General features: G+C 42.1%; 1 protein-coding gene across 1 annotated transcript in view; it reads left to right on the top strand.

The window, feature by feature from the left end:
- Positions 1–5,429, top strand: part of Rimkla (ribosomal modification protein rimK-like family member A) — a 22,916-nt gene extending 17,487 nt beyond the window's left edge. Inside the window, exons 3-4 of the mRNA XM_013016773.1 lie at positions 2,081–2,284; positions 4,972–5,429. Of these exons, the coding sequence (XP_012872227.1) occupies positions 2,081–2,284; positions 4,972–5,429 (662 nt within the window). The remainder of the gene's footprint in view (positions 1–2,080; positions 2,285–4,971) is intronic.
- Positions 5,430–21,709: the final 16,280 nt, after the last annotated feature.

Genomic DNA, 21,709 nt, shown 5'->3' on the forward strand with positions numbered 1-21,709 from the left:
GAGGCAACAATGCTTGATAAGAAATGTACTCATTACCTTGCTCATGTAATTGTAACCCCTCTGTACAGTATTTTCACAATAAAAAACTTATTTTTTAAAAAAGACTACTGTCAGCAAGGCCCTGTGTTCAAGTCCCAGTACTGTCTACTGTCAAAAAGAAAGAAATGAAGCAAGCAAAGGAAGGAAGGAAGGAGGGAAGGAAGAAAGGAAGGAAGGAAGGAAGGTAGGAAGGAAGGAAGAAAGGAGGGAGGGAGAAAGGAAAGAAGGAAACAGTGTGGCTGTTGCATAAATTATTACCAGCTAATCTCAGGGCCTCTCCTTTCTTTTTTTTTTAAATCTCCTTGGCTTAAATGCATTTTTTTTACTGCTGACTATGCTCCATCAGGACTTCTGTACTAGGAGCCAATCCCTAGCCTATCTCTGCTGAAACTCCTATTGTTGTTCAGAGAAGCCCAGTGCCTCTGAGATCCAGCCATCTGCTATTAGATTCCAGATCTGGTGCCAAATGCCTAACTGCTTACATCTCCACTCATGGTTGAGACTTGGAACAAGTCAGATGTTGCACTGTGCCCATTTACTGAGCCTTTCCTGTTTGCCCTGTGCCCTGTGGGACCCTCTCCAATAGACACCGACTGCCCACTTGACTGCACACACACCCTCCCATAACCCACCACTTGGACCTCCTCTTTTGTCCCTACTTCTCCAATTCTGTTGAGTGTCTGGGGTCCAGTCACTTCAGAAATGATTGCACACTAGTTATGACATGTTGGAAAATTACTTTTCAGTCTTCTGTGCCACTAGAGACTGATGCCCATTGCTGTTTCATTAAAACTACAGAGAGGGCTTCCTTCCACCCCCTCTGTAATGGTAACAGGCAACTTGAGAAAACATCTCATTGTTCCATTTTTGCTGAAAAGAGTGCCCAGTCTGGACATGTCCATGTCATATTTGTGAGCAAACCTACTAGGAACCCTTCCTCAGTTCTGTCATCTAATATGCAAATGGGAAAAAGATTCTGAATAACTCAAAATATAGGTGATTAGAACAGAAAATAAAATTGTTCCTAGGTACTGGTGGCTCATGCCTGTAATCCTAACTACTACTCAAGAGGCTGAGATCTGAGGATTTAGGTTGAGATCTGAAGATTGAGGTTCAAAGGCATCCTGTGCAAGGAAATCCATGAGACTCTTTTCTCTACTTAGCCACCCAAAAGCAGAAAATGGAGGTGTGGCTCAAATGGGAGAACACCAGCCTTGAGTGAAAAATAAAGAAAACATTCAGGCTGTGGGTTCAAGCACCAGTCAGAGCATCCTTCCAATAAAAATTAAAATCAAGCAACAAAAATATGGGTGTATAATTAGATGAGTATAGCTAAATACTAAATTTCTCCTTCTTAAAAGGAAGAACATGTGTCATTAGCTCCCTCCTTTGAGCTCCTACAAAATATTGCTTAGACTTTTTAAGGCCTATCATGTGGTTGTATAGCTATCTTTTTTGGCTCTCTCTCTACTCATACTTAGAATTACTCTAAACCATGTTCAATTAATTACATTCTACAAACACTGATGAGCATCTTCCCTGTGTATTAAGCCCAGTGTAAGGTTTGGGGGATTAAAAAAAATTGAGCTAGACATAAACTCTGCCTAATTAGTGTCCTAAGGATGATAGGAGGTGCTAATTAACTACTTTTAGAACTAAACTGGTTAGATCCCCAGGATTTTGTTTTGGCCAGTTCTGTATATTTCTGGAATATATTATTATTTCATTTTTGAAAGAAAAAAAAAGTAGGGAATGGGACATACCTGTAATCCCAGTGCTTACAAGGAATGAGTTCAAAGACAAGGAAGGAAGGAAGAAAGGAAAGTTGGCTGATCAATAGTATTAAAATGATGAAAATCCAGCGGGAATAAGGTTCAATGATTATTTTATAAGAAGCAAGGGTCTCATCAGAGAAATAAAGGGGGCCAAAGCAAGGCGAAAAGAAGCTGGCTCCTGTTTGGCATGGGGAGTCAGGGTGACAAGGATGGAAGCCCCAGGCGTCTCTAACCCTTTCTCTTGCTCTTCATCTTTCTTCTTAAAGGAAAAGCTGTTTTTCTAGCAAGAGATAAACATCACCTCTCAGACATCTGCCATCTGGTCCGCCATGATGTGCCCTACCTGTTCCAGAAGTATGTGAAGGAATCCCATGGGAAGGACATCCGGGTGGTGGTGGTAGGGGGCCAAGTGATAGGCTCCATGCTGCGCTGCTCCACAGACGGACGGATGCAGAGCAACTGCTCTCTCGGTAAGATACAAGGGTAGTGGAGTGGAACTGTTTCCCAAGGAAGGCCACCAGGACATTTCACTAGGCTGTTGGACTTCTGATCCTGCCAGACTCTCTGCTAGGCACCAGGATCTCAGAGAGAAGAATGAGAAATGAGCATTTCCTATGTGTGCCAGCAATCCAGGAGAGGGGAACTGTGTTGTGACAGAGGTCAGAGCAGAGGCAAGACACTGAGGTTTGAACCCTATCCTGTAGGTTTTAGGGCTTAGCAGTGGGAGTCAAACAAGGGTGTGCTGAGACTAGCATTTGAAAACAAATTCCATCTGTAAAGGATGGATCAAAAGCAAAAAAAAAAATCCCCCCAAAAAACAAACAAGCAAAAAAGAGGCAGGAAGGTGGGGTTGGAAGCTGTCTAACAGCTCGGACAGAATTCTAAGAAGTCTAAAAACCAAGGCCATAGCAGGAAGAACATCAAACTTGCCTTTGTATTCTAATCGAAAATTGTGTGTTTTTCTTAAATGTGTGATGCTATTAGAAAGGCTGCAGTTTGTATTAGGTTTGAATGCATAATGTCATCCCTTGAAGTTATTGATAAAGCTTACTTCCGCACATCCCTCTAGGGATGTAAATTCTTTGCCCCTTCATAAAGAGGTATTGTCAGCCTCACTGACTGAATTTGTACCTTGTTAACTTGAAGGGAAAACTACCTAGTTAATATTTCTTAACTCACCATATGCAAATACTAAGTCCAGTGACTATGAAAGAGACGTAGACACTGATTCTGTTCTGCTTCATTAGTGTTTGGGTCTCACAGAAGCTCCTCAGTTGACTTGCCGTATAGAGATGAGTCTTTGCCATTGGGTTATACATGATTCTGTAAATATGTAAGATGATGTGACCGCATGGTGGGAGAGTCAGTGCTAGATTCAGTACTCTCTACATTAGCATTCAATCTCAGTTCATTTGCATTACAGTCATGAATACTGGTTCTTAGCCAGATGGTTTTATAATGTATCCCTATTGCTTTTCCTGATAAGATGTTTGTAAACTGTTTTATAGCCCTTTCCTTATACAGTATCATAGCCAGGACAAGACAATGTGTAGGTAAAGTTGCTAGACCTAAGAATACAAGTGTTAAGTCTTCCAGAGAGATGAAAGAAAGTGAAATCAAGCTTTTTAACAGGTGAGGACAATCAGATCTTTTGTCTTGAGTACAGAATTTTGTCTCATAATCCTCTATATTTCTGTTTAAAAAAATCGATGTTCAGCCAGGCACTATTGGCTCATGCCTGTAATCCTAACTATTTAGGAGGCTTAACTGTGAGGATTGAAGTTCAAAATCAGACCAGGCAGACAAAGCTGAGAGACTTTTATCTTTAATTAACAAGCAAAAAGCCAAGTGGAGGTATGGCTCAAGTGGCAGAGTACCACCCTTTGAAAAAGCCAAGGGAGACTGTAAGGCTCTGAGTTTTTTCTAAAAAAAAAAATCAATGTTTTTTTTTCTAATCCTAAAATGAATTAGAAAGTTTAGAACATTCAGCAGAAGTAAAAAAAAGTTATTTATTACAACCACCATTAACATTTTGACATCATTTTCCCCAGTCTTTAACAAACATCCTTTTGCATTATTCTTATCACACTGTACCATTTTAATGCTTCAAAGTGCTTTCCTATGGGACTATAACTGCCTATGAGCAGTAGTAGCCATGGTTGTTAAATGTGCTATTTTCTTCTATTGTAAGATACTTAAATTATAATTATGCATTTCCTTATTCAAGTATTTATTGAATGCCTTCTATGTACCAGGGACCATGAGTTTCCTGTATTTAAAAAAATGCTGACATTAACTTCTTTTTGCATGAGTTTTTTTTTTTCCATACATAAAACTATTTCCTTAGTAGTAGGATGGCTGGGTCAGAGGATATTAGCTTTTTTTTTTTTTTTTTTTTTGGTCATGGGGCTTGAACTCTGGGCCTGAGTGCTGTCCCTGTGCTCTTCAGCTCAAGGCTAGCATTCTATCACTTGAGCTACAGTGCCACTTCCGGATATTAGCATTTTTAAGACTGGAAAGAAAGTGAAATCAAGCTTTTCATTTGTTTTTCATTTCCATCTAGAACTCTGTGTGTGTGTGTGTGTGTGTGTTGGTACTGTGGCTTCAACTCAGGCACTGGGTCCTGTCCCTTTGCTTTTTCGCTCAAGGTAGTTACTCTACTGCTTGAGACACAGCTCCACATCTAGGTTGGGGAGTGGGGAGGCTGGTCCTGGGACTTGATCTCAGGGCCTGGGCACTGTCCCTAAACCATTTTTTCCTCTCACAGCTAGCACTTTACTGCTCAAGCCACAGTTCTGCTTCTGGCTTTTTCATAATTAATTAAAGATAAGAGTTTCACAGACTTTCCTACCTAGCTGGATTTAAACTGTGACCCTCAGATCTCAGTCTTCTGAGTAGCTAGGATTACAGATATGAGCTACCAGCACCTAGCCATGTCTACCTTGTTAATGGTTAATGGAAATAAGGGTCTTACAGACTTTCCTGTCAAGGCTGGCTTTGAACCATGATCCCTTTAAGGTCTCAGCTTCCTAAGTAGCTAGGATTACAGGCGTGAGCCACCAGGACTCAGTTCCCTGTATCATCTTTGGGTCACTGAATACATCTATGAGTATCATCTATGAGTATCACCTTTAAATCACTGTGCTTTCTCCCTCAGGTGGTGTGGGTGTCAAGTGCCCACTGACAGAACAAGGCAAGCAGTTGGCTATTCAGGTATCCAATATCCTGGGCATGGACTTCTGTGGCATTGATCTTCTCATTATGGAAGATGGGTCCTTCGTGGTGTGTGAGGCAAATGCCAATGTTGGCTTTCTAGCTTTTGACCAGGCATGCAACTTAGACGTGGGTGGAATCATTGCTGACTATACTATGTCCTTACTGCCAAATAGGCAGACTGGGAAGATGGCTGTCCTCCCAGGCCTGTCGAGTCCCAGGGAGAAGAATGAGCCAGATGACTGTGCTTCAGCTCAGGGAGTTGCAGGCAGCGTCTACACCATCAACAATGGGTCTACCTCCAGTGAGAGTGAGCCTGAACTGGGAGAGGTCCGGGATTCCTCCACAAACACAATGGGGGTTCCGCCCCCCCATGCTGCCCGAGCCTGGCTACAACATTAACAAGAGAATGCTTCAGAATTAAAAACTTAAGTGAATTCCTGCTTTTTGGCAGCATTTAAACCAAATCCTACTGCTTCCCTAGTAGATTCCAGTGAGTAAAATGTGGACTCATGTGATTTCATTTGCACAGAAACGAGAAATCCCATCTGGGCACTCAGCATTTTTTTTCTAATGATGATTTAAGCAAATGGCCTAGCTTTGTGGTTTTTACAAAGACTAATAGAAAAATACTCACCAAGAACAACATCCCAGCTGATCGATTTGAGACCAGTGTCTGCTGTGAATACTTGGGTATAATGGCACCCCACTCTGTGGGGTAGGCTGCTGTTGACTGTAGCAGTAGCGAGCACAAACTTGGAGTGACTCCTGGAAATCCTGAACTCAGAAGGTATCACAAGATGGAGGCATGTGCAGACAAGGTGGACCATGACTGCAGTGATGTGTTCTTCACTCTGTATATGTGGGATGCTCCAAGAATGACCACACACATCATGCGCTCTTAGAGAATCAGTCTCTGTTCTTCTTTCACCATCTCTACTGTATTTCACTGACACTCAGGATAGAGCATTCTAGAGCGCTTCCTCCTCAGCATTGAATGAGATTGAGCATTCCGTCACCTCACTCATTGGCCTATGTCCTGATTACAATTGCTTTGCTGCTGGGAATTTATACACCTGCTTTAACTAGTGCAAGCTCTAGCAGCTTCTTGCACCTTTGCTGCCTTTGACCTCAGCTAGAAATGCACTTCAGTGAGCTAGTGGCTAAGTGTACTAGAATCTAGCGCTCTGGACCTCTCTTCAATGGACTCTGTTCATTTGTCACCCAGAGCCAGTGGTTTTTACCACAAAAACATACTGGAAGATAATCATTCTTCCCCACTCTGTATTAGCTGCAGGAGGTTTTCTGAATGGGTTAGTATTGGCCTGTTGAGTTAGGTATAGCTATTGGAAACACATTCCATACCCTAGCCTTTCGACTCCAGGCTTCAGAAACCTGTCCTTGACCATTTTTTTCAAACTGGGGAGCCTGAGTTATCAGGAATTATCATTACACATTTTTTCTGTGGGGCTAAAATAGAAATGACACCAAGTGATTCTAATTTCAACTCTTTAAAGCAATAGATGAGATCCTTTCCTTGGGAGAAATCATGGAGACAGAATTTCCTATCTCTGTTTATATGAACTATAACTGAAAACAACCAAGGACCAAATATACTAGAACATATATATTCAAGGTTACCATCATTGGAGTTATTTCCTGGGGAGACCATACTCTTGAGCTATGATGTGCATCTGCCAAGAACATTTAGAATCCCTCTGTAGGGTTTTCACTGAATCCCTGAAAGAAAGAGGCCTCAAAATCTTATAGTTGGATTTTTGGTTTTGTTTTGTCTATTTGTTTTTGTGCTGGTATTGGAGCTTGAACTCAGGCTTGTGCTCTTGCTCAACTTTTTCGCTCTATAGCTGACACTTAACTACTTTTAGCCAGGCTTCCAGTCCATACTCATGGAGCTAGAGCTTCTCAGATTTTTCTATCTAGGCTAGCTTTGAACTATGATCCTCAGATCTCAGCCTCCTGATTAGAATTGCAGATATGAACCACCAGTGTCCACTACTTGCTTTTTTTTTTTTTGGTCTGGTCGTGGGGCCTGAACTCTGGGCCTGGGCGCTGTCCCTCAGCTCCTCAGCTCAAGGCTAACGCTCTACCACTTGAACCACAGCACCACTTTTGGCTTTTTTCTTTTTGCTTATGTGGTGCTGAGGAATCAAACCCAGGGCCTCATGCATGCAAGGCAAGCACTCTACCACTGAGCCACCTTCCCAGCCCCTTTTCTTACCTCTGAGACAAGTCTTGAACTCACGTTCCTTCTGCCTCCGCCTCCTACAACTGCCGAGATTACAGGAGTGACCCACCCCATCTGGCTTATCAGATTTATTTTATAATGCTCTTTGGCTGTTAAAAAGATTCCTCAAAAAATAGATCTTCACTTAGAGGACAAAGATTTACCAACCAACTGTAAGGAAACTTACTGGTTGATAGCTTCCAAAGAAAGCTCTCAAAATACTCTGAGTAAGGTCAGTTTCACTGAAATTAAACATCCATTTTCCCAAAGTTACTTCTTGGAAGCCAGCACCACCCATAGGGTACACAATTCTTTTTACTTATTCTGCTGTAAATACAAAAAATGTGTATCAAGTCAAACTTACATTTTCCCACAGCACATTTCAATAGAAACTGGCTCTTAAAATACTCTAGTTAAAACCAGATTTCACAAATAACAGTTGTACAACTGAAAAAATGTTTGATGTGGTGTGATAGAAATGTCACACTATACAGTTGTAGTTTAAATGTGATGCAGCATAGGGTGCATGCTACTGAACTGTAACCAGGTAACGTGTCTTGTGCATTTAAGAAATAATCCTTCACCTTTCTATAAGACATGTACCTTATTACCACTCAGGGTGGCATTAGAAGTTGGAGCGTTTTAGTTTGCTTGCTGGAATTAGCCAGATCTGAAGCAAGTGTTGATCCCCCAGCAGCTGTATTTACACTTTTCCATTTCCTCATCTTTCCCCTTGAACTCAAAGGGCCCTATCCTGAGGAAGAGCAGCTAGAGTGGTTCCAAATTGCTTTGCCAAAGGAGGCCCTTTTTCCAGCTGGTAGTGGGTTCTGTCATCATTGACATCACTGCTAGGAACAAGCCCTGAGTGGAAGGAGAGAGTGCTGGGTCACAGCTGGCTCCCAGCCCTGCTCCAGGATTCCCCCACAGCTCTTAGCCTGAGCATGGTAGCCTGGCTACACTTGCTACAGCTGCCCACACCTGCTGGAAAGAACATGGGATACAGAGCCAGAGCATGGCTGTCTCCTTAGACAAGTGATGACATGAGCACCGTGCCTCCATTTTTCCATTCTTCAGGCAGGGGAAAGACCTATTGCATTTACCTCTTGGGAGTACTTTGAGGTGAAGGAAGTTAATAAATGGGGTTGTGCATTGTGTGGAAGGTGACAACAGACACCTCCCACACCTGGCGTTATAATAAGTTTCTTATCACCTCACTAGGGGAGTTAAGAAAGAAAAAATCAGTGCTAGGGCCCTGATAAGGAGTGCAGCTTCGTGGAGGCCTTCCTTCTAGCCTCATAACCTGAAAAGAGGAAGGCTCTTAAGGTTTTCAGAGCCTTCTGGATGCCTTTGGTATAACCTAAAGTACCTGACACTTGTAATCCAACTAACAAAGTCTTCCTTCTGTAACATAGATTCAATGTCTGTATATGGTCTTGTTATCTAGTAGTTGCATCTTGAAGCTGGTCAAAACTTGAATGCTGATAGCTCAGTCACTCAGAATATATATATATGAATCTGCATTTGGGAAAAATGTCTTCAAGCTATATTGTCTGATTGGATATGGGATAGACAGAATGGGGACTGAGTGCTTTAGGACTTTAGGATGACCTGAGAAATAATAAAAGTGGGTAATAAGCCATTACTGTCACAATGGCAGACTCCATGCTCCCAGCTGAAGAATTCCCTGACAAATGAGACAAGGTGAGAAGAAAAGAGAAAGGGGAAGGTTTGGGATAATTTTGTGGAAACTCCAGTAGAGAGGAGGAAAAATGACCCATCTAAGGATTTTTTTTCAATTATTATGTAGTTGTATCAGGTATGTAGTTGTATCAGGTTATGACTGTTTTTTGGTCATTGTCACTCCATCTTCTAAAGATTATTTTCATGAGAAAATCATGAATGTACTGGAGCTATTCTTTATAAAGACTGAGATGCCTGCTCCCTTGACTATCTTTCAGAAGTGGGAAGGATATGCTCATCCTTCAAGTCCTGAGCTATGCCAATGAGAACATTCAGAATGTAAATCCCATGAAGATGGAAGCAGCTTTGAAGTGGGGAGGGAGATTCCAGGACTACCCAGGTCACAGTTGACCCTCTGAGAGTCAGATGGACTAGAATACCATGTGCAAATCCCAGGGCTGCAGCCTGGGGAAGGGAGTGGACACAACTCCCATCAATCAAGTCACTTCATCAGAATATTGTCCTTTGAACTTGTAGGTGAGGCCTCTGTAGTCTGTGCAGATATCCTAGGAAAAGCCCTGACAGCAGTTATTTGTCACTGTCCCTAAAATTAATGTTCGTAGATCTTGGACTATATAGCCTAATAGAAAACCTGGTGCTGCTTTTGATTGCCTCTGAGACTTGAGGTCACTACAAATCATTCCTGTAAAAATGTTTTTACCTGGAAGATTATCCTTAGGGACATATGGTTTTCACTGTTTCCTAAAACTAGGTTATACCTCCATTCTAAATTTTATGGCTCAGCTCCTAAAATTCCTACAGCTTAGCACAAGCTTTATTCCTTCATAGCTCCAAATTTCCTCCCTCAGATGCAGTTTGGGGGTCAACATGCAGCACTCCCTGGAGCCCTGGATTGGCCTTTCAACTTCATTCACTAACCTAGCTTTGTAAAGTTCCTGTTCTCTGAACCTCCAAGGCAACACTAGGAAAGTCATCCCTGAGTCAGCTCAGAGGCCACAAGAATAGCAGCACCTAAACACCAGTCTTGTCCCCATTTTATAAATAGGGAATTGAGTTCCAAGACCACACTTACCATAGCCAGTTAGCAGTGAGACTGGACCAGTGGTTCTAGTCCTTCATGTGTCTGGCACTTACTGCTATCCTAGATCCCTCTGCCACCCCCTCCCCCTTATGTGACTCTCTTTTTATCACGATAGTGTTTATGTGTCAGCTGCCAAGGGCTTCAGCACTCACGAGGATCTATGTGACAACCCCAAAGGTGCATGTGAAATTTCCAGGATGCAATCTGGCCTCCATGCTCAAATCAGCCAAGACCATTTCAATCCACCCCCTATGCTATGATGGGATGTGAGGAAAAAGGCCCATACTAAGCAGAATAGAGGCCAAGGGTTTGAAGTTCCTGAACTTCTCCCATCAGGTACCCATCAAACACACCTAAGTCGACTGCATATGCTCTATTGCAGTCAGTAGCAAGATCCAAAATTTCTTTCCGTGTGTGTGTGTGTGTGTGTGTGTGTGTGTGTATGTGTGCATGCGCGTGCGCGCGCACTCGCACCGGTGCGTGTCTATACTGAGTCTTAAACTCAAGACCTCAGGCTTGATTTCAGGGCCTCATACTCCTGCTTGTTTTTTTTTCAATCACAGCTAACACTACCACTTGAGTCACACTTCCATGTCCAGCTTTTTGCTGATTAACTGGAAATAAAAGTCTCTCAGATTTGTCTGCCCAGGCTAGCTTCCAACCTTGATCCTCAGATCTCCTGAGTAGCTAGGATTATAGGCGTGAACCACCAGTGCCTGGCTCCCCCCACTTTGTATCCTATAACATGTGATCACACACAAGGCACAGATTCATCCTGTCATGGTCTCTTGTCCCTTGAGATCCAAACAGGTCTGATAACTCTGGAATTCTGTTCTGAACCATTGAATGTTGTGATTTCTAAGAGACTTCTGTTTCTGCAGCTATGCTGACTCAAGACTACTGCTACCTCATTTTCAGCCACAACATCTCATCCTGGCACTGTATCAGCTCAGATCTGAAGTTTAGTTCCCACCCCTGTTTCCACACACAGCAAAATTCAAATGAGTGTGTACACACGTCTCAGTACTATAGGAGAAAATGGCAGACACCGCAGCAATGTAGGCTTGTCACCGCACTCCCTGAATATTCTTTTCATCCACTGCAAAGAAATTTTCACTTGCTTTCCCACGATGGTCCCTGTCTTTCTTCCTTGGGACAAGACAAACCCATTTATGTACTCATGTACAGCAATTCCTTTTTTTTTTTTTTTTTACTTCTTCTTCCTCTTTGTTTTTAAAGACATGGTCATACTATACAGTGCAGGCTGGCCTTGAACTTGCTACCCTCCTGTCCCTACCTCCCAAGTGCTAGAATTTAAGGTATATACCACCATACTAGGCTTGCTGCCCATTTTCTTTTAACACCTTACCTTCAGGATTTCACCTTTTTTCCATTGTTGACTTACAAAAAGGATTTTCCTGAAAGAACCATTCCCTCCTCAATGGGAAACTCTAATGCCATTTGTGAAGGTGATAACATTTTTCATTCCCACTTCACTAGCCTGACATCCTTGTAACCAAGTAGCTGTCAGGGATGCCCCTATGGGAGACACGGGAACTAATATGAATGGCACCAGTCAGGTCGGGTTCACATCCTGACTCCCAGAACCTAAAGCAGTCACCTCCTCTCACAGAATCTTAGTTTTGTCACCTATAAATGTGGTCAATAAACGCAATCTTATATAAAGTCCTTAACCATATCCTGGCTTTCTTTGTATTTCTTTTGCTTTTGCTTTCCCTGCTGTGAGCAATCACACGAAGTGCCTTCCTATGGCTGTGGCTCTGAGCCAAGGGATAAAAGCGGCAGACAGCCACTTTACAGCTAGGAAGAAGAGACTCTGGGGGAGGGCTGGCGGCTGCTCAGGCAGGCTGTGGTTCAGGCTTAATGAGTGGAAGGTCCCATCCATCCTTGAGATTCAATGATGCTATAGTTCAAGATACAGGGGATGTATGCAGCTTAAAAGGGGAGGCTGGAAACTGAAGAACAGCCTGACCTTGAAAGATTTAACCACTGATTTTTTTTCCTTCTTTTTGGGTTTTTCCTTGCTGGCTTTGCAGCAAATGAAAGAAAGAGGTGGCAAAGGCTTGAATTAAACCTGTTAAACAAAGGGTGACGGGAGTATAGAAGGCCAGAGGAGGGGCTGGGGAGTGGAACAAGCTGTATGGGAACTCTGATAGTCCAACAGTTGTACAGCACCATCTGGACTTGGCAGGGATGCCAGTCACTGGGATCAGATGCAACACTAAAATTCTGCTGTCCTGGCACTGTCCATACTGGGACTCCAGAATCTCCTATTTAGACTTCCAAACCAGAGGCAAGTCAGGGACCAGTAATCAGTCCACAGAAGCCAGGACCCTCTTTCAGTTTTCTCACTCGTAACTAGCATTCTACCACTTGAACCACACACAAAAAGCTCTGGCTTTTTGCAAGTTAATTAGAGATGAGTCTCTTAGATTTGTCTACATGGGCTGGCTTCAAACCCAAACCTCAGCTTCTTGAGTAGCTAGGATTATAGGTGTGAGCCACCAGCACCCAGCCTATTATTCCTAAACTTGAGGTCATTGGCCTTGCTTGTATTTGTATGGTGAAATACTATACAAAGGTAGAACACTATGCATCTTTTTCCACCTCCACATACCAGTGACATCACACTAGTAATGGTGGGAGTATTTACATCACAAAGATGAGCAATCCCAGGTCAAGTTTGTTCCCACTGGTTCTTAAATGCTTATCAGTACTCCAGTGCCACTTGGTGACAGGGGAAAGAAATCCATATGTGAAAGAATTGAAAAATATCTTAGTTCCAGAAAAAAGAAGCGAAGATTTTTCTCAGAAGCAAGTACTATGGTAAAATATGCCCAACTTCTTTGAAGTCTAAGAAAAGCCCTTGAAAACACCACTCTGTGCTTGGCTTGCTTATCTCGTTTCTGTTTTTCTGAGGTGAGAAATATGTTTCCTTTGCTGGGAAACTTAGAGAATGATTAGTAAATAAGGTTGAGCTCACCTGGGGAAGCTTAGCAGCTAAGGAATGTCCATTGAAGTTTTTCTTAAGTGGCAAAATGAAAATGTGTGTAAAGAATTGATCTTAACTAGACACCAAAATAGCTCATTTCCAAGTCATCTCTACAGCAATAACAATGTTAACTCTTCCAACAGTGAAGAAATCATGTATAAATGACTGTTTTGCTATTTTGGCTTTGTATTAAAATTATTACTGTGGATTGGAATGCTTTATTTGCCTTTGTTCTCCAAACTATGCCTTTTGGTTGTTCTTTTAAAGAACCACATGCTGAATCTCCATTTTCTTATTTTCATATCATAAAGGGGAGGGAAATGCTTCATAGAAACTTCATCCTATTCACTTGTGCACCAGCTGCATCCTAAAAAACCATAATTTTCCTTTCAAACAGTGAGTGCTGTCTGAATTGTAATATTGCCAGCTCTCAGCTGTCAAGATGATGGGGGGGAAATACTGCTGCAGATGGTATGAGCTTGTCAGGGACCTGCTCAGCGTGCTCTCCCTCACTGACACTTGAATTTAGATTCAAATGGCAAGTGAGAGCTGAAAGCTGTTAAAAAAAAAAAAAAAAGCTATGAGATGCAGTCAGGAGTTCCAGAATCTATGCCCACCAAAAACCCCTTCAAACTCTGACAGTTCTACCAGGCTTGTGGTTGCCAGATACTTCAAGAGAGAACTTTGGCTATAGCTACTCAGGAGGAGGATCTGAGGATCACGGTTCAAAGCCAGCCTGGACAGGAATGTACATGGGACTCTTTTCTCCAATAAACCACCAGAAAACCAGAAGTGGCTCTGTGGCTGAAGTGCAGAAGAGTTGAGAGACAGCATCCAGACCCAGAGTTCAAGCCCCACAATTGACCCAAAAAATAAAAAATAAACCAACTTTGGGCCAGAAGTTCACATCTGTGATCTTAGTGACTCAAGTGGCTGTGTTCTAAAGATTGTGGTTCCAAGCCAGCCCACGTAGGAAAGTCCATGAGACTCTCATCTCCAACTAATCACCAAAAAGCTAGAAGACCAGCTATAGCTCAAGTGGTAGTGTATTAGCCTTGAGCGCAAAAGCTCAGGGACAGCACCTAGTCCTTGAGTTCAACCCCTAAAACCTGCACAAAAGAAAATAACAACAACAAAAAACAACTTTGGGAGTACCACGTATTAGATGCTTAAAGTAAGGCTTTTCCTCAACTTGTGAGAGTTGGGAAGCCCAGCTTAAGATAAGAATAATAGGAATAAAAATGTTTGCTACAGCTAAGGAGAATTTAGGGCATGGCATTAAATCACACTATCCATATTATCCTTCAACCCTAACACTGGTTGAATGGCTTAGTAAATGCCCTAGATTCTTTTTTTTTTTTTTAATGATACATCTTTTATTGTTTTTATTTTTTTGGTTCAGTTGTGGGGCCTGAACTCTGGGCCTGGGCGCTGTCCCTCAGCTCTTCAGCTCAAGGCTAGCACTCTACCGCTTGAGCCACAGCGCCACTTCCGGCTTTTTTCTTTTTTGCTTATGTGGTGCTGAGGAATCGAACCCAGGGCCTCATGCATGCAAGGCAAGCGCTCTACCACTGAGCCACCTTCCCAGCCCCAATGCCCTAGATTCTAAAACTACCAAAATATTCTATTTTAACTTCATCTATCCATTGTTTTTCCTTAAGAATATCACAGCAAATTGCATACATCACTTTTTGCATGTACTTCTCTTTTTCAAAAACAACAACAAAACAGACCAGGACATGTCCTGGTACCTTTATCATGCATGACAAAATTAAGAACAATCACTAGAGACCACCTAATTCCCAGTCCATATTCATAACCCTCAATTGCCTCACAGAGAATTTCATATATGTCCATGTAGACTGGTGGATTTGATGGGACAGAAAATTGGGGATTGCTACCCTACCACCTTGACAGAAGCTCTGGTAGAAGCCATGCAGGAAGGGTACCAGAAAAGAAACTGTTAGAAGTCCCCTCCCTGAGTTGATGGCTCTTGATTGCCTCTTCTCAAGGATTAAGTCAATCAAACTTTCTTTTGTTCCCAGGGCCCATGGTCTTCCTCTGGAATGCTCCCAGCCTCTGTTGCTGGTGCTCAAAATGTCTGTCACAATGGGATCCAGTGCTTTTTCCATTGGCTGCTGCAGAGATTTCCTAAATCAGGAGAGAAGCTTGTTCAAGGATTGCTGTTCTTCCACCAGCCTTAGGTCCATGTACTCCCAAGGATTCTAAACTCTTTAGGTCTCCCAAGGGGCTTCACATCTTCATTAATTAGAAAAATTACAACACATTTGAGCAGCAGCTAATTGTGTCACATCATAGGCTCTTACCACAGAGACAGGTAACTGGATGCACTGCCTGCCCAAGGATTGATGTCTTTTTGCTCTAATGGACAAACAGCTACACTGCTGAAATCTGAACATGGTCTGTATTATATCATCTGATGGTATCATATCACTGTTAATTTCTTGATTTTGATGATTGTACTCATGAAAATATATGACAGTGTCCTTAAAATATACATTAAATATTAAGGGTTTACACATTAAATATTAAGGGCTAAAAAGACATGTCTGCAACCTACTTTCAAAAGGTAAAATACCTGCATGGGGGGAATCTGGGTGGAATGTTCTATAGGAGTGTTTTGAGTCATTTGTCTACGTCTGAAATTATGTCAGCCTCTTCTGCAGGGCTGTCTTTGCTCCATCGTGTGTTTTATTTCCTAGGGCATTGTGTTCTGCAATTTTTGCTTCCCTGTGTATATTTCATAGCTGGGTGGTCTCCTCTTCCACAGTATTAATGACCATCATGAAACTCTCAGGTTTCCCACTGAAAGTCAAGCTTTCTTTTCTTGACTGGATTGCATATCCAGTTTCCAAACTTTCCTCTCTCTCTCAAATGTCTCCTAAGTATATTGAAGTCACCTAGCTCCAAGATATCTCACTCTGTGGCTCAAGTGGTAGAACACAAGCCTTGAGCACAGAAAGAGGCTCGCGGACAGAACCCAGGCCCTGAGTTCAAGCCCCAGGACCAGCAAAAGTAACAAACAAAAAAGTTATCTGTCTGGATGATGGACAGAAAAAGAACACCACTGCATATTTATATACATTTGTTATTGAAAATGTTTGCTTGTATATTCATATATAAAAATACTTTTCTCCATATCTTTGTCATTGACCTTGGTGAATATCAGGAAAGGTACACTTTTCTATTCAGCGAAATGATGGCACAGTTCTGTCATTCAAATAATGTTTCACCATCTTTTTATTGACATTTTTATTCTGCCAAATATTATTTTGTGTGACCTATTGTGCCTGAGAGATACTACCTATGAGTAGGCATTGTAAAGGCAGACACACCTCATTTGCACATGTAGCTCCAGTGAGACACAGTGAAGCCTGCTGGAGGTAGAGCAATTTGATGCTAATAACCCTGGTCATCTGAGGACCCATGGACCAGAACAGGCCTGTAACTTCACAATGATAAGTATCATAGTAGAACATGGATTGTTCAAAGTGAGTTCATAGACAACATGTTATAATTTCTAATAGTGTACACATGCTTGCAGCAGAAAAAATTTAACCAGGCCTTCCAGGCAAAAATGTCCCACCTCTACCCTTGCAAAGTCTGCTGAAGATATGTAGGAAAGATCTGTCTACTGAGACAACTCATTAAGACTCTCAATGAGAAACCTGCAGAATTCCTGTTTCTCTTCAACCTGTGTTTTCTTTCTTTTTGCTGCAGTTTGGGAATTTGAATTTAGGGCTTCATGCTTTCCAGGCAGACATTCTACCCAAGGGCCATGTTTCAGCCATATTTTTACACTGCTCATATTTTTTAATTTTACTTGCACATATTTGTTGTACCGAGGGGGTTTCATTGTAACATTTCTACACATGTGCAATGTATCCTGACCAACCTCACTCCCTCTACCACTCTTCTTTATTCCACTTCCCCTTTCTTAAAACAATTTCAACAAGTTTCCTTGTTCTATTTTCATACATGCAAATGAACTATTTCAATTACAGTCACCTTTATTCAGTCTTCTGCCCCCACTGGTACCCAATCTCCCAACAGAACCTGTTTTACTGTTTCTGTCATTCCTTTTTTAATGTGTATTAATTACAACAAAGGGATTCATCATAGTATTTCACATATGCCCCACCACATGCTCAGAATAACCCTTTCTATTGCTTTCTCTTTCCATTTCCTCTAATTTCCTATTGATCAACAGCTTTCATTAATATTTCCTTATGTCATCTTCATACATAGTAGCAATGTATTTAAAAATTATTCACCCTCCATCTTTCCCTTTCCCCCTCTCCTTATCTTCCTAATAGTCCCATTATTAGAATCAGAGCTCAACCCTGAGTCCAAGCCTCACAACTGAAAAAAATAAATAAAAGGACTGGTTATCACTATCATTCAACATATTTACATGAGCATAGACGCAAAAATCTATCTTTGTGATCTAGGAAGACCTTAGTTAACCAGAATGGTAATAAGAAGGAGATACTGGAGCCATAACTAATAATACTAAGGATTTGGTTTTATATGGAAGAAAGGAGTGGGAGCTAAGCTTAATATGAGAAGTTCATGAGAAAGCAGAGTGACATAAATAGAAAAAAATCTAGGGGCTGGGAATGTGGCTTAGAGGTAGAGTGCTTGTCTAGCATGCATAAAGCCCTGGGTTCGATTCCTCAGTACCACATAAACAGAAAAGGCAGGAAGTGGCACTGTGGCTCAACTGGTAGAGTGCTAGTCTTGAGAAAGAAACTCAGGGACAATGCCCAGGCCCTAAGTTCAAGCCCCAGGACTGGCAAAAAAAAAAATCAAAAATCTAGTTACTAATGTGTTGGGGCAGGGAGGGACAAGGGAGGCAAAATGGAGGAAACTGAATAAACATACACAATAAAAAAATCAAAACAACATGAAATGAGAGAAAGAGAGAGGGAGAGAATGGTGTTTTGACACTCTAGTTATACCAGGTAAAGTGTAAATAATGAGGAAGGATAAAGGATAAGAGAACCAGCACAGAAGGAAATAGTTTTACTTGGTGATAGAAGGAAAGTATAAATGAGGAAGGGCTATAGAAAGGGGACAGAAGTATGATTTAAAAATTGAATACTGAAAGGTTCAGGTATAATGACTTTGGAGACAAAGGAAGGAGAAACAGAACTAAAAAGTAAATGGGAGTGGGTAAATGTCCTGAAAAGTAAAAACTATAAAGCAAATGCCCTGTACTAGATACATAGAAATAATATCCATAGTTAAATGAATAAAAAGCCACAAAAATCAAACCAAAATAGCAAGACAGATACATAAAGCAAAATATAATTTTTCTGTTATTCTTGTGTGTCTTTGTGGGATGTAAGAAGATGTGGAAATCACCTGAGTGGGAGGGCTCTGTCTCCCTCATGATCAGCGCATAGAGCCGGGGGCAGGCCCTGGACATAATCATTTCACAGACCTCTGACTCAAAGGTCTGTTGCCATCCTCACCTTAGGTGATGAGATTCTTTCCTAGCTTGGGGAAGGAGGAAGCTGCTTAACAGAACTATCAAGTCTATCCCTCCAAAGTCCCTGCTGCATCAATGCTGCCTCTGTGGTGTGGCTTGATAGGGGGTCTCTAGCCTCCTTCACTGCCAGGTGTCTGGAGCAGCTGCCTTTGGCTCCACTGCCTCCATTAGTGGCCTTGGCCAGGTGTTAGGAGTTACTGCTCCACTCCTTTATGGGTGACAAAAATGGCCACCAGACCAGTGCCTCTGCTATGTGACCCCACAGTGAACCACAAGCCTCTTTCACACAGTTCATCAGTGCTTCCAAGCCCCAAGCATCTAAGCTGACAGTGTACCTTCCCACAGGGTAAACCTCTCTGAGTCACATACATACTCTCACACACACTCCAACCACCTCTTAATGACTGATTTATACCCAAATTCTATGGCAAAGTGTCCTCTGAGTCATTGGGCCATGATTGCTCCTTATCCCAAGGTTTTCACAGTAACTCAGACAACAGGCAATCTATCAAGATGGTGACTCACTGTCCAGCTCCAAGACAGGGAAGTCACAGAAAGCTTTTCTTCACCAAGGCCAGCCCTTCATACTGGGGTAGTCACTGGCTCATAAATCCCTGTAGTGAGGTGGAGGCTTGAGGGCTGTATGGCAGTTCCCTGCAGCTAGAGTTCAGTCTATTGGGGAAAGTCTGTCTACAATTTCTCCTCTCCCAAATGGGGAACTGGCTGGAACCTCCTCACTGCTTTACTTTCATAGGGAAAGGTTCTCTGTGGTTTTTCTCTCCCCACAGCCCGTCCCACCTTCTTTATGGTTTCTGGTTCCCTTCCTCTCTTTCTCACTTTAGAATCAAGCCCTTTCTGGGACATCAGAGTCTACTCATTCACAGAGTGAAAATTAGCATCTTGCCCTATCTCCCTTTCTGTTGGTTTTGAAATCCAGTCTTGCTTCCTGCCTAGTGCATGCTTGGGCTGCAATCCATCTATATCAGGCTTCCCATCATAGTTCGGATGACAGGCACACACCATCAGGCCAAGCTCTTGGTTGAAAGGGTATCTCAACAACATTTTCTGGCCAGGCCAATCTAATCTTAACTACAATCCTCCCAATCTCAGTCTCCAAAATAAGATCTCAGCATGTACTACTTGCATCCAGCTCTACTTAAATACTCTTTGGGGTCCAGTAAACCACACTTTATAAAACCTTTTGGAACTGAGACTGTTTCCTGCATCAATGACTCATGTATGAAAATGAAAGACATTTTTATTGAAGAGTAAAAAATGAGGGCAAAATAAAAACATTTCTAATAAAAGAAAGAAAAGATAATAAGAATTTGCTACTGGCAGATGTCATTATAGAGAATACTAAAAGATTTATCAGTAATGTAAGCCTAGATAGAACACATGAGATGCAAAAAGAAATATGAAGACTTTCTAAAATAATAATTATGACCTACAAATTTAAGGTGCATATGAAGTAAATCACACTAATGGTATATAAATTGAGAGGAGGTAAATACAGCTAAGATGTTGTAAAGACTGTATTTTGCACGATGAATGTTTCTTAAACAATTTTAGATTTTTTTATAAATTAGCAAAAAAAAATGCAATGATCTGTCCAGGCAGCAAAATGTGAAGCACCCCTGTGGAACCTGAAGCTTTCTTGGGATCAAGTTTTGGAGAACTACTTTGAGCCACATGTCCAGGTATATGTCAAGGACAGGTATGAACAGTTCTCCACTTGAGGTATACACATTTGTCCTCATGGCCAGCCTTAAGATCATCTACACTAATCCTGAGGCAGGATTAGTAAAGCCCTAAAAGTGTTTTGTGGCAGGTATAACAAGAGGCTGAACCCCAAGTTCCTAAACAATGGCCCAAGTTGGGGGATCCTGATTCTGAGTATTTAGAATCTCCACAGTTCATTCTCAAAGGCAAAGGAACTTCTGCCTCCCAGAGGCACTTGGTAGGCAGCTCACACTTGTCCCAGCAGATATGCACAATGGCCACACTTTGGCCATCTGCTTTGGTATTGAAACACTGGGCAATCAGACTGGAGGTGGTGGATGGGGGGAGTGGCTGGAACATCAAGGAATCTTCTAAAGCCTAAATTCTAAACAGAATCTCATTTGGAATAGCCCAGGATGGCCAGGGATGGAGCTGAGATCCCACTGAGGCAGTCTGTCTCTGGGCTTCATTTATCTTCGAATAACATTGAGTTTCTCCTCATCCTGAGGCCCCTTTTCTGGCATTCCTATGAAATCCAATTTCAAAGATGGGCCCTGGTTCTCATCCACACTGCATGTCTCTCTCAGGCTGTGCTAGGAGACATGCCGGGCTGCCCCTAGCCAGCCTTTCCAGCCCTGGTTACCACATGATCTCTGGTTAAATACTTACAGGATGATCTGTGACCTACAGGGGGAATAGGGCAATGCAATAAACTGTGAGCCCTCACCTCCCAATAGAGAGGGAGATAACAGGATAAACTCTGAACCCTATTTCACAATCTACTTTATTTTTTTGTCGGTCATGGGGCTTGAAGTCTGGGCCTGGGCGCTGTCCCTCAGCGCTTCAGCTCAAGGCGAGCGCTCTACCATTTGAGCCACAGCGCCACTTCTCCTATTTCACAATCTATAGATACAGTTTGCCTCACCTGGGCTTGGGAAAGTGATTGTTGCTCCATTACCTGAACAGCACAGGCAGAGCCCTGGGGTTGTGCCTCTAGTTCACTCCTGCAGGGCTGTTCCCTCCTAAGATATGGCCATAGTACTCTTGCCACCAAGAGGAAGGATGATCCTGAAGCCTGTGCCCTATCTTGAGTCCTTCCTGGAGAAATCAGGTAGAAATTTTTTTTTAAATGGAATGAGAAAAATATGTAATCAATCCAAAAGAGAGAATGGAAAAAGTAGAACATGCAGAACAAAAAGAACACATAAAATAAGATCATAGATTTAAACCCAAATAATCTAGCATGCAAACAAAATGCAAATGGACTAGATTATACTGTAAGATTTGTAGATAAAAAACTTCAAATTACACTTTTGTTTTTTACAAAGTTACATCTAAAGCATGAGGATACAGATTGAAAGTAAAAGGTTGCAAGAACATCAGTGTAGTCAGGAAAACAGAAGCC

The sequence above is a fragment of the Dipodomys ordii genome, unplaced genomic scaffold (assembly GCF_000151885.1).
Source record: "Dipodomys ordii isolate 6190 unplaced genomic scaffold, Dord_2.0 Scaffold33, whole genome shotgun sequence".
Lineage (NCBI taxonomy): Eukaryota > Metazoa > Chordata > Mammalia > Rodentia > Heteromyidae > Dipodomys > Dipodomys ordii.